Below are 14,167 nucleotides of genomic sequence, written 5' to 3' on the forward strand. Positions count from 1 at the left end.
AATGATAATAATTAACTAAATAACAAATTAGAATAAACATAACTTTAGTTATTAATACAAATTTAGTTATTAGATAAAACATAATTTAATTTATTTTTAAAAGATAATAAAGATTTATGATCGAAAAAGATAATATTAAATTTATTGGAGAAATACTTAACACGGTATAGCGGACTGTTCATCGTATGGTTAGATCGCAGAATTGGTAGGTAAAATGTGTCGTTTGATCTGAAAAATCGTCGAGAAACTAAAAAGGATAGGCAACTAAGGAATTCAGGACAATCAATATTATTATTCAAACCTTTGTACAAAAAACATAAATCAAGCTTGGTTCTACGCAGGGAGAGAGAGTCAAAAGCAAGCGAAAATAGATTTGGACTGTAGGAGAAACGAAGGGTACAGGAATTATTACAACGGTAATAAAGAAAACTTAAAAATAGATTATGCTTTACCAGGTACGGAGACCATATCATGGAACAGTATTCGATAGGAGATTTAATGTACGAGTAATAAATAAGGCGTAAAGCGTCAGGTTTGTTAAAATTACCACAAGCACAATTATTAAATCCAAATAGTCTAAAGCCTTATTCTTAATATGATTAATATGTGTTTTAAATGGCAGTTTTCTATCAAAGAACGCTCCAAGATCCTTAAAATTAAAAACCGCTCAAATAATATTGTAGGTATAAAAAATACTCTTATCTCTAATCCCTTATCTCAGATATCTTATCTATAATATGTTATTACTAATTCCTTATTTATTATTTATTATCCCTAATCTCTAACCCCTTGTCTCTTATTTATAGGCTTAATGAGCGTACTCATTTTCTTAACGGATTTTTTTAAACATTCTAAAAACTATTTTTTGGCTTTAAAAAATAATTGTATATCTCGCTTTACATCTTTACGACTGTTCATCTCTATGGTTTCTAGTTGGTACCAACGAACGTAACTTAGTAACAAAAGAACATAAGCAAATTGGCCCGACCCAAATCTCACTGTTGAGTTTGATCAAATATTTTCCTCGCCTAATCATCATGTCCAGCACTCGGCGGAGTTACTTTATCATTAAGGCAATGAATGTTGCCGGCACAAATGTCGTTGCGACAGAGACGATGAGTGTCGGTGGTACCCGAGGATTGTCGTTCCTCTGTATTTGGATATTATTGGTGACCATCCTTTCGACCACTGTCGCGGTGTCCGTTACCGATACCAGCATCGCCAGCGTCTCCGACCAAGCCGTGTACCAAGTACCCCGAGCTGCTTGCGGCGTGACCGAATGTTGTTCCACCAGATGTCCGACCACGTGCTGCACACCGTGTCCGACGCCTTCTTGTCTGACGGTGGAGCTCCAAAAGCGCAAGGCGCAGCTCATTCAAGACTTTAACGCCGCGCTGGCCGCTCTTAAAGTGGCACAGCTTCGGGAGGAAAAGCTGGCGGTCGTGTTGTGCGAGAAAGAAAAGTACATATCTCTCACGAGTAAGCAATTATTATATTTCACGTGACTAACAGCAACGTTCTGCACACAAAGTTATGCCAAAATGTCGTCGGAACAAGTGCTGAGGTCAGGAGACAACTTGCATCACACCAAACAAGAGGTGGCGGCCTATACCGCACGGGAACAATGCACGCAGAAAGAACTGGCCATTAAATACATTCAGTGGAACAGGATAAGCTACAGGTTGCAAGTGATCCGACGGCTGTTGCTCGGGGCTGAAGTGAGTCTGGTGCATATGGAGAGCCGAAAAAAGATCTTGTACGAATGCTGTAATCCGTCCACAGACTGCTGTTCGTTATAGATCAGCACAACCGTATACGGTTTGATGCAATCAGCACTATAAATAGTTGCAGCTTTCGGATTATATTTCTTGATTCTTTTTTTGTATTTGTAATTATATATAGATATAAACGTTTCTTCGCACATTCGGTACCACATAATATTTATTATATGATGTTGCTCGCGATTGTATTTTTGTATTGTTTCTATATAATTACCGTCCATCGTTGCGCAATGTGTAGCTTTGACTCCGATTTACCTCTTCAGGACGGCCTCGAAATAATTAATGCGTTTAAAATTGCTGAACTTTTTGTTTGTTAATCCGTAGGTATGTTCCGCCGTATTCCACCTACTGTGGCCACCGGTGATCGATGAACGAGTTAAATTAAAAACGCTAAAAACTGAAATCCTTTTGGACATATTTTCGTTGATCCGCGTGATCTGGCGCACGGCTTATTTAAAAAACAATAAATCATCCGTTAACCCACCACCGCATCATTTCTGTCACTTTTCTATTACTTTTCGAATTAGACAAACAAGACTTATAGTGATTAACTATGCGATATGTATACTATGTGGTCGGATATCTCATGCGTTGAAATTTTTGTTTTAATAAACCTTTTGTCCAAATAGTTGTCTACATTTTTTTATGCGAACTGTTTTAGTCACTAATGCTTTACAATTTCCAATTGTAAAATCGAATAGCCCAACATAGAATCTGACTATCTCTATATAATATTCTTTGTTTTACATTGATCAAATTATTTGGCAGGTACTTTCCTGAAACGGAGGAGTGTGAGTGTCCGTTAAATTATGTTTGTCATATTTGTGTTTTTATGCATTTATACATTTTTTTAGACTAAACTGTAATAAACTTTTGCATAATTTGTTCACTTACACTTTATGAATTATTGTAAAGGTATAAAAATTATCCGTTTATATCAGATGAATAAATTACAATACTTCCATAACAATTTATTATTTAATAGTTTCTTTTTGCGGTTTCATAATGATTTCTACGTATTACATACTTGACTTGCTTGAATAATATATTTCGGTAAAACCGTTTGCGTTTTATCTTGCAAGGAAACGTTAAACATAATCAAAGACTGTTCGTAAATTATAAACTCTATAACATATACTTGAACATATACTTGTGCAGATTCTTTTTTGAATAAAATGGTATAACAAAAATTGTTTTCCTATACATTCAGTTTTAAATTAAATCAAATCAACGTTGCCTCGGTTAAAACAAGTTTTTGCAAATCTTAGAACATTTCCTTTAGTTAATATATTAAACACTGTCATTTTTTAACTTAGACTTGATGATTATTAAAATATTTTTTTTAATTTAACTTTTATAGCATAGGGAAGATAATTAAAAATGTCATGTTATTTTGTCGGCAATGAATAGCAATTAGTCACTATTTTGTACTACAAGATATGCTGAATTTCCGTAGCTGTAAAGTGGATTTCAGGAATTATTATAACTGAAAGTGATTTTAAACGCAAATCTATGAATGTTAGGATTATTAAATATCGATAAAACTTTGTGAAGAAAAAAATGTACTTAAATTTGTATTTTTAATTTTACCCATGCATCGTTATCAACAATAAAATGAAAATGTTTTGCAGATACCTGCTGACTTATAAACAAGGATGTGACTATTGATTCTTAAAATAATTGTTATCTTACTCTTCAGTCTAATTTTCAAGCATTAAATCTCAAAACTATACAAGAAAAATAAGAGAGAAAATTGTTATACCCCTTTAAAAAAAAAATGTTCGACATTTTTTTGGATTGTCAATACTACTATACTACTTTTAAAGAATATTTCATCAAATTATAGAACAAATTTAACTATTTTTTAAATAGATAATAGTGCATCGTGGTTTTCAGTTGTAAAATATGCACATTTTTTTTTGGCGTTTTTCTCGAATTGGTGCAACTACTGATTTTTAGACGTGCAACATGAAAAAATCGGTTTAGTAGTGTAGGAGATATCGTGGGTCAAGACACAAAAACAAAATAATAGGGTAGGCTGTAAATAGAGCTATTGACAACAGCAAATATTTAAGTAAATAAGTCTTGTTAGGATTATTAAAACGGCAATATTAGTTTGAACATCACGTGTGACGCAATTCTGATAAAGTATATTTGAAGTAGCTTGAACCGATCTATCGAGTGACACTGACAATACGACGCGGTTGTCTCGATCTGTGCGATGTGCTACATCCACATATACACAAAAACGGTATTGAAAGTTGCAGTGTTCGTACCGAATGTATAACATATCGTTATCTATATCAGCCACTGTACTAGTTACGTGTAATTATATTTTCACAGGGGTGGCTCCGCGATGGCTTCTTAGGTATTGCTCAACTAACAGGTTGGTGCCCTTGCAAATGTCAACAAAATTTGAGCACGGCAGGTCGCGGCCGTTATCCGAAACTCGTGGGGTGGAGTTTTGCATGCAGGCTTACAATTTATATTGTATGTACAGTAATATTCATTGGCATAGTTGTCTATGCGCTAAACGGTCAAGAACGAATTTGATTCGCGGACCCGTCAAGCACGCGCCGGCGTACCTATAGCATAAGTTTCCGACAGAACATCAACATCACCCGGTCGAGTGCATTTTTTTTTTGGTATTATTTTTTTTATTTTACTTGAACGAGCGCGCCACTACCGGCACCACCATCGGAGTCGGTCGTCGGCTCGGTCGCCACCGTTAGTCGTCCTCGTGGATTTCACCCTGATCGGTCGTACGCCGCCACCCTTGCTTTCCACCACGACTTACGATCGACGACCCTTTGCGAAAGGCTTTTGCCGGCCGCCGTTTTTCTTAAAACAGTCGCTTGCTCGCCGCTAGGGCAGATGAGGACGACTCGCGTACAACCCTAGAGATAAACTCTAAAATACTTTTTAAACGTTGTCACTTCCCTGCCGGTAACCGCGAATAGTGTGCGTTATCGCGGAAGTGTATAATTACCCACGTCGGGTATCCTTTCTTTTTTCTTTTCCGTCCTCGGGAAACTGAAAAAAAAACGTCCCCCCGACTACTGTTACGTCCCATAAAAACATTGGCGTCAATCAAACACTGCCAGTTGCGAGATGTATCTCTGGTTGCCGAACGCCCTGCTAGGGATGTATCTGATGTTCTCAATAGCCGCACCACCGTATATAGCTCCATATAAAGGTAAAGTATACTATATATTATGTTATTGAACTACCATTATAGTTAAGAGAACACCACACGTCCGTAATTTTTGGTGAGAAAATATTAAATTTTTTAACTGCCCAACATTTGTTTGTGGTGCACGTAAAGTATTCAACTTTTTAAAACGCATAGCAAATAATATGATACACAAAAAAAAATTAAGAGCGTTGGAAACAGACGCTATAGCAGTATTTTAAAAATAATATTATGTACAATAAAGTTTTGTATTTATACTAAGATTTTGACAAAAATTTGCCTTTTCTGTGTTCGTATTATATCAAACATACTAACAGATCTAGTCGTTCTCTTAACGTCTTAATGTTATTGGCAAAGTTCATTAGTGCACATTCGGCGGGTAAGTGTAAAATCGCTTAAAATAATAAGTCAAACTCATCTAAAAAATATCTACTGTCTTTTTTCCTATCTTCTTTATTATTTGACAAAATATTTACAATCTATACAATAATATGCACAATAAGTAAATTGGTTAGCTACAAAGAAAGAAAAACAGACAGTAAATGACATGAGTAGGGAATCTCATGGTTGAGACACCTAATAAGATAAAAGAACATTAATTTCCCTATCTTTTATATTTAAAAAACTAGTTTTTACTTGACTATTAAATTAACCCATTACTTAACGATTGAAAAAAAACATCCTTCTAGGTATGTACCAAGATCGAGTTTTATCAGAAAAAGATAAATAGAAACCTCATTCCGTTTTCGAGTACTTATTCCCAGCTAGTTATTTGTAAACATTTCTACACTTACAATGTCATCTACCGAAAATTAAAATAAAAAAAAGTATGATTTTTAGACAACTTTCTGAAAAACCCAAATAAAATATTAATTAAAAAGGTAAAATTGAAAAAAATCTAACAATGCTTGACAAAAAAATATTGTAATAAAATGATATATTTAAACAATAATAATTTCCATTTCAATGGAATCGTTCGAAAAGTTTTATAATCTTTCATTTTCGTTTACTTTGTAATAAAAAAAAAAATTCTTGGAAAATAAAAGTGGTTTTAAATTATTTTAGAATGGGAAAAAAATAATTAAAATAATTTATCTTAAAATTTACATTCTGGTTGGTTTTAGTCAAAACCCTGATACAAGTAATAATTGAAGAAGCGATTTTATATTCAGATTAGTATAAGAAGTAATTATGTATTAACTATGCATACTTGGTTAATAATAAGAATTCCAAGAAATACAGTTAACAATAACTACTTAAAAGTAATTACGTATGATTTGAAATTAAAAATTTTTGCTTAAAAAATATTATTATGGTATTTTTTACCGGTTAACAATCATTTGGCAGGAGGAAACGTAAAGGCTCTGAAAATTAGTAATTATGTCTCCTAATATGTACTATATTAAAACACGCGGTCAACAATTTAGGGGTTTTCGCACGTACCTCTTTTTCCAGTTATCAAGCTGCTCACGGCATTTGAACGAGATGTACTTACACACAGTAATGAATTGTAATGACCGTCGCACGTGCTAACGGATTGCAGGCAATGATTAAACATTTTCAACAAACCACGTTGTCCATTGTGTTACTGTCTTGGACCACGACCCAAACAATTCAGCACAATTTTTAATTATACACGGTCTATTTCTTCTTCTATTCACATGTCTACATAATTTATATCTTTAATATGATTTATTTATAGCGTTTATAAGATTATTACAGTGATAGAAAATCAATTATTTCGTTAAAAATAAAACGGGAGCATTTTTTTAGTAAGTCAAGTTTTGAAATTCTGAAATTTGCCGTAATTTTGTTGCAGCCGGGCTCAAGCCAATGCATACGAATGTCCTTGTTATACCCCTAGTGTGCTCTTCAGAATAACTAATTCAACTCTCGTGGTTTCACTTATAATTATTTGGATATCTACTATATTGACGTACGACTTAGAACTACACAGGCCCTGTCTAAACACAATCACTGTTACACCAATCAGCCTGAGCTAATTTCCTTAGGACATTGTTTCTGGTTTTCAATTACTGACTACTTTGTCTGACTAGGAAGAATAAGACTAGTGGGCATTCTCCCACTAAGGCGATGCAAATTAAAAAATAAATCACCTACCAAAAACTAACCTTTAGTTTATAGCCTGCGCGATTATTAACATAAGGTGGGGGCCCAAACCGCACGGGAACAATGCATGCAGAAAGAACTGGCCAATAAATATATTATAGACTGTTCAACGCTATGGTTTCTAGTTGGTACCAACGAACGTAACTTAGTAACAAAAGAACATAAGCAAATTGGCCCGACCCAAATCTCACTGTTGAGTTTGATCAAATATTTTCCTCGCCTAATCATCATGTCCAGCACTCGGCGGAGTTACTTTATCATTAAGGCAATGAATGTTGCCGGCACAAATGTCGTTGCGACAGAGACGATGAGTGTCGGTGGTACCCGAGGATTGTCGTTCCTCTGTATTTGGATATTATTGGTGACCATCCTTTCGACCACTGTCGCGGTGTCCGTTACCGATACCAGCATCGCCAGCGTCTCCGACCAAGCCGTGTACCAAGTACCCCGAGCTGCTTGCGGCGTGACCGAATGTTGTTCCACCAGATGTCCGACCACGTGCTGCACACCGTGTCCGACGCCTTCTTGTCTGACGGTGGAGCTCCAAAAGCGCAAGGCGCAGCTCATTCAAGACTTTAACGCCGCGCTGGCCGCTCTTAAAGTGGCACAGCTTCGGGAGGAAAAGCTGGCGGTCGTGTTGTGCGAGAAAGAAAAGTACATATCTCTCACGAGTAAGCAATTATTATATTTCACGTGACTAACAGCAACGTTCTGCACACAAAGTTATGCCAAAATGTCGTCGGAACAAGTGCTGAGGTCAGGAGACAACTTGCATCACACCAAACAAGAGGTGGCGGCCTATACCGCACGGGAACAATGCACGCAGAAAGAACTGGCCATTAAATACATTCAGTGGAACAGGATAAGCTACAGGTTGCAAGTGATCCGACGGCTGTTGCTCGGGGCTGAAGTGAGTCTGGTGCATATGGAGAGCCGAAAAAAGATCTTGTACGAATGCTGTAATCCGTCCACAGACTGCTGTTCGTTATAGATCAGCACAACCGTATACGGTTTGATGCAATCAGCACTATAAATAGTTGCAGCTTTCGGATTATATTTCTTGATTCTTTTTTTGTATTTGTAATTATATATAGATATAAACGTTTCTTCGCACATTCGGTACCACATAATATTTATTATATGATGTTGCTCGCGATTGTATTTTTGTATTGTTTCTATATAATTACCGTCCACCGTTGCGCAATGTGTAGCTTTGACTCCGATTTACCTCTTCAAGACGGCCTCGAAATAATTAATGCGTTTAAAATTGCTGAACTTTTTATGTTTGTTAATCCGTAGGTATGTTCCGCCGTATTCCACCTACTGTGGCCACCGGTGATCGATGAACGAGCTAAATTAAAAACGCTAAAAACTGAAATCCTTTTGGACATATTTTCGTTGATCCGCGTGATCTGGCGCACGGCTTATTTAAAAAACAATAAATCATCCGTTAACCCACCACCGCATCATTCCTGTCACTTTTCTATTACTTTTCGAATTAGACAAACAAGACTTTAGGGATTAACTATGCGGTGTGTATGCTTCGTGGACATTTTTGTTTTAGTAAACCTTTTGTCTAAATAGTTGTCCACATTTTTTTAATGCTCTACGATTTCCAACCGTAAAATCTAATAACCCTACATACAATCAGACTGTCTCTATATAATATACTTAGTATTACATTAATCAAATTTTTTGGCAGGTACCTTTCTCAAGTCTCCGTTAAGTTCTGTTTTCCATGTTTGTGTTATACATTTTTTAGGCCTAACTAAAGTAATAAACTTTTTCATAATTTGTTCACTTACACTTTATGAATTATTATTAAAGGTATTTTTATCCGTTTATATCAGATGGATGAATCATAATACTTCCATAACAATTTATTATGTAACAGTTTTTTTTTGTGGCATTATAAGATTTCCACGTAATACATACTTGACTTGCTTGAACAATATATTTCAGTGAAACCGTTTGCGTTATATCTTGCAAGAATACGTTAAACATAATCAAAGACTGTTCGTAAATTATAATATACTTAGACTTACGTTACATTTTATTACATTGACATATATTATATGGTACGCGAGCCTTCTTGTGTGCTTGAGCACATTGAGCTATATATTATTATTTTTTTTTTTTGTATTCCACTAAATATAAATATACACAAAAGCTTACACGTATTAATGATGTATGTAACAACATAATATACTACAATACTTGTATGTTTTTTTTACTATTATTTTCTAGTTTATATTATTTTTCACCAAGCACCGGCGTTGTAGGTCATTAGCGAGTTGCTAGCCTGAGGATTGGAAAAAATAATAGATTTGTAAAAATGTAAATACTTGTTATTTATCTTGATTTTAACAACTACTCTATGAAATTTAGCTTATATTAACTCGGTGACAATGGAACCAGTGCAAACAATCATTGCAGTAATTTCAGTTTTTATAAGAACAAAATATTTTAAAATATCAATGAAACTAGAGAGGTTATTCTACTAGTTATTAAACTAAATACGTTTCTTTTAGCTAAAAGTATCCTATATTCTTAAAAAAGTCACTATAAATAAATATAATTTATCATATAGTTTTTATTAATTTTGTTTCCGTATTAATTTCACATTAAAAGATCCTATTATGATAGTAATAGTTAAGTAATAATGTATGCTATACATTTAAATAATAAATAATTACAAAATAACCGTAAATCATAACTATCATGTTTTTTATATCAAAATATTTGAATAACCTATTGGTATACACTTTTATCTTGAAAGTGACTATTACAGTTTAACAAAAATAAAACTGTTAATAAATAACTCTCTTAACTCAAGAAAGAGATATCTATTTTGATATTTAGAGATAGAGGTCCCCTAACAAAAATGAATGACATGTTTTATTATTTTTAATTATTAATATAGTAATTGTTATTATTTTAAAATAAAGTGGACAAATAAGTAAAAATTAACATAAATACAAACTTAAGTAAACGAGTAGCATTGTTTACATTGTTTACCTACTGTAAAAATAATCGTTTGTTCATTAATATGTGTACTAATTTAAAGATGTAGTCTAAACAATTTGTCCGTATTCTTAGACAAGTGCGTTGTTGTGATGCATACAAAATAATCAAATTGTTTGCCAGATGTCTTTCATCATCGTCATAACTAGCTCGGAATATTTTTAATTAAATAAATACAGTTTAAGCTCACGATAAATTATTCAAAACTCCTTTAGCACGAATTGTAGGTAATTTATAGTATGTAGAAAAGCTGATGAAAATAAATTAAGTTGTTAAATATGCCTAAAAGGTAATGGTTTTAGGAATAAAAAACTTTTTCCAAAATATATATATCCATCATATATATGAAGGGCACAGGGGAAAAACGGTAGTATTCACATTATGAAAATTTTAGAGTATAGCAAAAACAAAGTCGTGAATTCCTCTCCCTCTTACATAAGAACAAAAAAATCACATCAAATGCTATTCTAATAAAAAATGTATTTATTTAAACAATCTATTGACATAAATAAAAAAAATTAATGACACAAATTGAAAAAAAACTATTTGAAAAAAAATTAAAAAAAAAAAAAGTCATATTACAAAATTATTAATTAGAAAACATCAAAATTGATACAAAAGAAGCTCTTTATATGCAGTTTTACTAGTTCTAATTCTAATGTAGTCACCGTCGATAGCAGATTGCATTTGAAAAGCTTTAATTTGATGATCTAGCCATCGTCATACATTTTCGATTTTTAATCACCTACCCATTCATTTAATAATTATTATTATCATCGTATCATACCAAGAATAATTTTTATTAAAAACAAACCATGTAGTGAACATACAATTTCATCTTAAAAATAAAGTATCGCAAAGTTATGGTATCAATTCCACAGCGTGAAATAATAAAATAACACAATATTGTTAACTATTGAACGTTAACAATGTCAAAACTTTCAACTGCCGTTGGTAAAAAACACTGCAAAGTTAATTGTATTGGATTTATATTGTAGTCGACTATATCACGTATTTATATATTGTCGTTTTTTGCAAAAGTTATTCACAAATAAAATCTGTTGCTATATAATCCATAAATTTCGTTGGAAGAGAAAAAAAGGTACTTGAGTAAAAATTTTAAATCGGTCCATTAAGCAATATGGTTTTAAAATTTAATGAAATTTTCTTAGTATTTTAGTTTAGTTCAAAATAGAGATATAAGGCTTGGAGAAAGCAATAATATTATATTATTGACAAATCAAATCTTGGTAAAGAAAATATCTAATTACTCAAAATATTACAATTTTTTACTCGACAAACATTGCTTTAACCAACCCATACCGCATACGTTCTACTACCAATAACGCGTATTTTCCATAATATCATTGATTTTGATTTATAAAAAGGGGCTTGTACTTGATCGATACGGTAAATTAATTATTCTTCCCAAAAGAATACCATTGTTGTTTCTTTTTTTTCACATCTTTCGTCGTACACTATAATAATATACGAAAACGGCATGTTCTTTTATACTGGCGCGTGTATGTAGGTACAAGCACGGCATATTGTCCCGGATATGGTATATCTTATATTGACAAATTGTACTCTGATTGGTATCAGCATAAATTTGGAACTGTACGACGCTCCAGTATAGTAAACAAAATTGCATTTTATTTTGAACAGAACACAGCTGTACAGGTACCTATCGCTTGTAAAAGCCAATTTTCTATTCTCTTTTATATTTCAAAGGCTTGTTTACTATATTAAATTTACTGCGTTTCGACGAAAAAGTACCTACACTCATTACGAGAGCGAATACAACAAAAAGTATTATGCATTTTAAATTAACTTTTTATTTTACAGATTTAAGTGTTCTTTATCAAGTGTAACTGTGGAGAGGAAAACTAATATTCAATGCTATAACTTATTTACAATGCTAACAATGCTAAACAAATATATCAATACGTGTACTTAACGCGATAAAAACACTTGTGAAAACGTCTCGTGATAAAAAAAATTGAATGGTTTATGAAACCATATTAAATCACTAAAACATCAACGGGTAATAATAATAATTTGTTTTATAGGGAAAAAAACATGTACAATTTAAAACAAATGTTTTTTTAGTATATAAAGACTTCATTTTTCTGAAAATAGTTAGTATGGTTGCAAGTTTTTTCTCTTTGAATATATTTTAAAACTTTATGTACATCACATACTTTCAAATATTCGTCTGTTTTAGTTTGTTTTATAACTTAAAATTCTTTAAAAAACCAAATGGCAACTTTAAACTAAATAATTATTTAAAAAATTACCTTTTTGTAGGTAACGGTCGGCCGATTATTTCTATATGATCATAATTTATTATTTTTAGCTTCGATGTGGAGCTCAATTTAACTACAATGTGTGTGTTTTTCCGCAAAGGTTGGCTAATTTTATTTTTTTTTACTTTTCAAGCGCAATTTTAAGACTTAAAAGCTGAAAATTAAACTGATGATGTGTAAGTCTATAAAACGTTTAACAAAAACCACCACAGTCTGAACCAAGCGCAGAAAGAATTTACCAAAATGTGGTCTAGTATCCACAAATTCGTATTTTCTTGAATTTGATTTTATAGAAACTTTGCGTCTACGACTACCTTAATAATGATTGTCATGTATTGATTAAATAACTAAATTATGTAATTATTTTATTATCAAAAGAGTATGAATTATATCACTTTTGATTATCATCCCAGATTTGTCTTTCCTAACAATACATATCATAATATCATGCAAGTTAAACATTTTATGGGTTGCACTAATTACATTACTATTGCTAAATTACATTATTGCGTTTTCATGTGTTGCATATTTTCAATAATATATTATTATTATCATAAATTATTGATAGTTGGAAATAATAACTATTATTAGATCAGTTTGTTCTTAACCAATACTTTGTATGTACGTTTTCTACATTTGCTTATATCAATCGCAGACAAACATAAACGAAGAGCAAAATGTTATTATCAAACGATAAGAAGTTTTTTTACTATAACAATCTCAAAATAAATCGTATTTCATACGATCGATGTACATTAAAAATACTTATTTACAAATTTGACATATTTTTCCGATTTAGCATTTCTTAAAAAAAAAAATAATAATAATAATAACCCTATATATGTTATTATATTGTGATTATTATTTGATTTGACTGTTGTTACAATACATACAATTAAAGTAATTTTATTTTTCTAGATAAGTTATAACCGTTGTAATGAAATATATTATACAATGGTATGCTACAATAATTGATAGATTTAAACAAAATTATGGCGACAGGGCAATATATTTTATAGTGTACTCCAAGTACGATTCTTGGATAATCCACGTACTTGTCTCTTCAATCTTTATACTGCCCTGTATAAATGAACTCTGGAAGGTTTCTGTTCAAGGTTCTACAACTATCTGGGCCGAGTACATTACCGAGAACGTGTTTTATCGTACGATTTACACAACCCCTCTCTTTACCCCTCACTCTTTTTTGGGTGCATTCAGTGTTATTATATATATATTTTTTCAAATCGTTCCACCAGTGAGTGTGTATCGTTATAATTTCAAGAAGGAATTGGAATTATCACAAAGAGCGTCGTCGTTCGATACGTGAAAAAATATTGTTTGTAATAATACAATGCCGCTTTTTAATAACGTCAAATAAAGAAGAAAAAAATGCCATAAACGGTATTTTCAATAAAACATTATTTTTAAACATCTCTCGACGATTCGCCAAAGGCAGAATGTTTTTTTTGTACAAAATAATTTTTCGGTTTTTTCCCCTTTTAATGGTTATTTTTTGTACCTACTGTCGAACGAGTACCGTTTATTCAAACGCGGATTGTAATGATTGCGGTTCGACGCTATACATTCAACACTGTCATAATAAAAGTAATTAAATTATACCATTGAGAAACAATAAGACACAATTTTAGTTTAAACTTAGAGACATTTATATAATAATTGACAAGGGCGGATACAGAGGTCCTAAACAGGGGGGGCAATATATATATATATGA

General features: G+C 32.4%; 1 protein-coding gene across 1 annotated transcript in view; it reads left to right on the forward strand.

Moving 5' to 3' along the window:
- Positions 1-4,467: 4,467 nt before the first annotated feature.
- LOC126844956 (opioid-binding protein/cell adhesion molecule homolog) overlaps positions 4,468-14,167 on the forward strand; it is a 254,319-nt gene continuing 244,619 nt past the window's right edge. Inside the window, exon 1 of the mRNA XM_050583479.1 lies at positions 4,468-4,977. Within this exon, the coding sequence (XP_050439436.1) occupies positions 4,893-4,977 (85 nt within the window). The 5' untranslated portion in view covers positions 4,468-4,892. The remainder of the gene's footprint in view (positions 4,978-14,167) is intronic.

Source organism: Adelges cooleyi, unplaced genomic scaffold (genome assembly GCF_023614345.1).
Source record: "Adelges cooleyi isolate 19-005CV unplaced genomic scaffold, UGA_ACOO_1.1 ACOO_flye_CR_arks_rails_tigmint_CR_PRNA_651, whole genome shotgun sequence".
Lineage (NCBI taxonomy): Eukaryota > Metazoa > Arthropoda > Insecta > Hemiptera > Adelgidae > Adelges > Adelges cooleyi.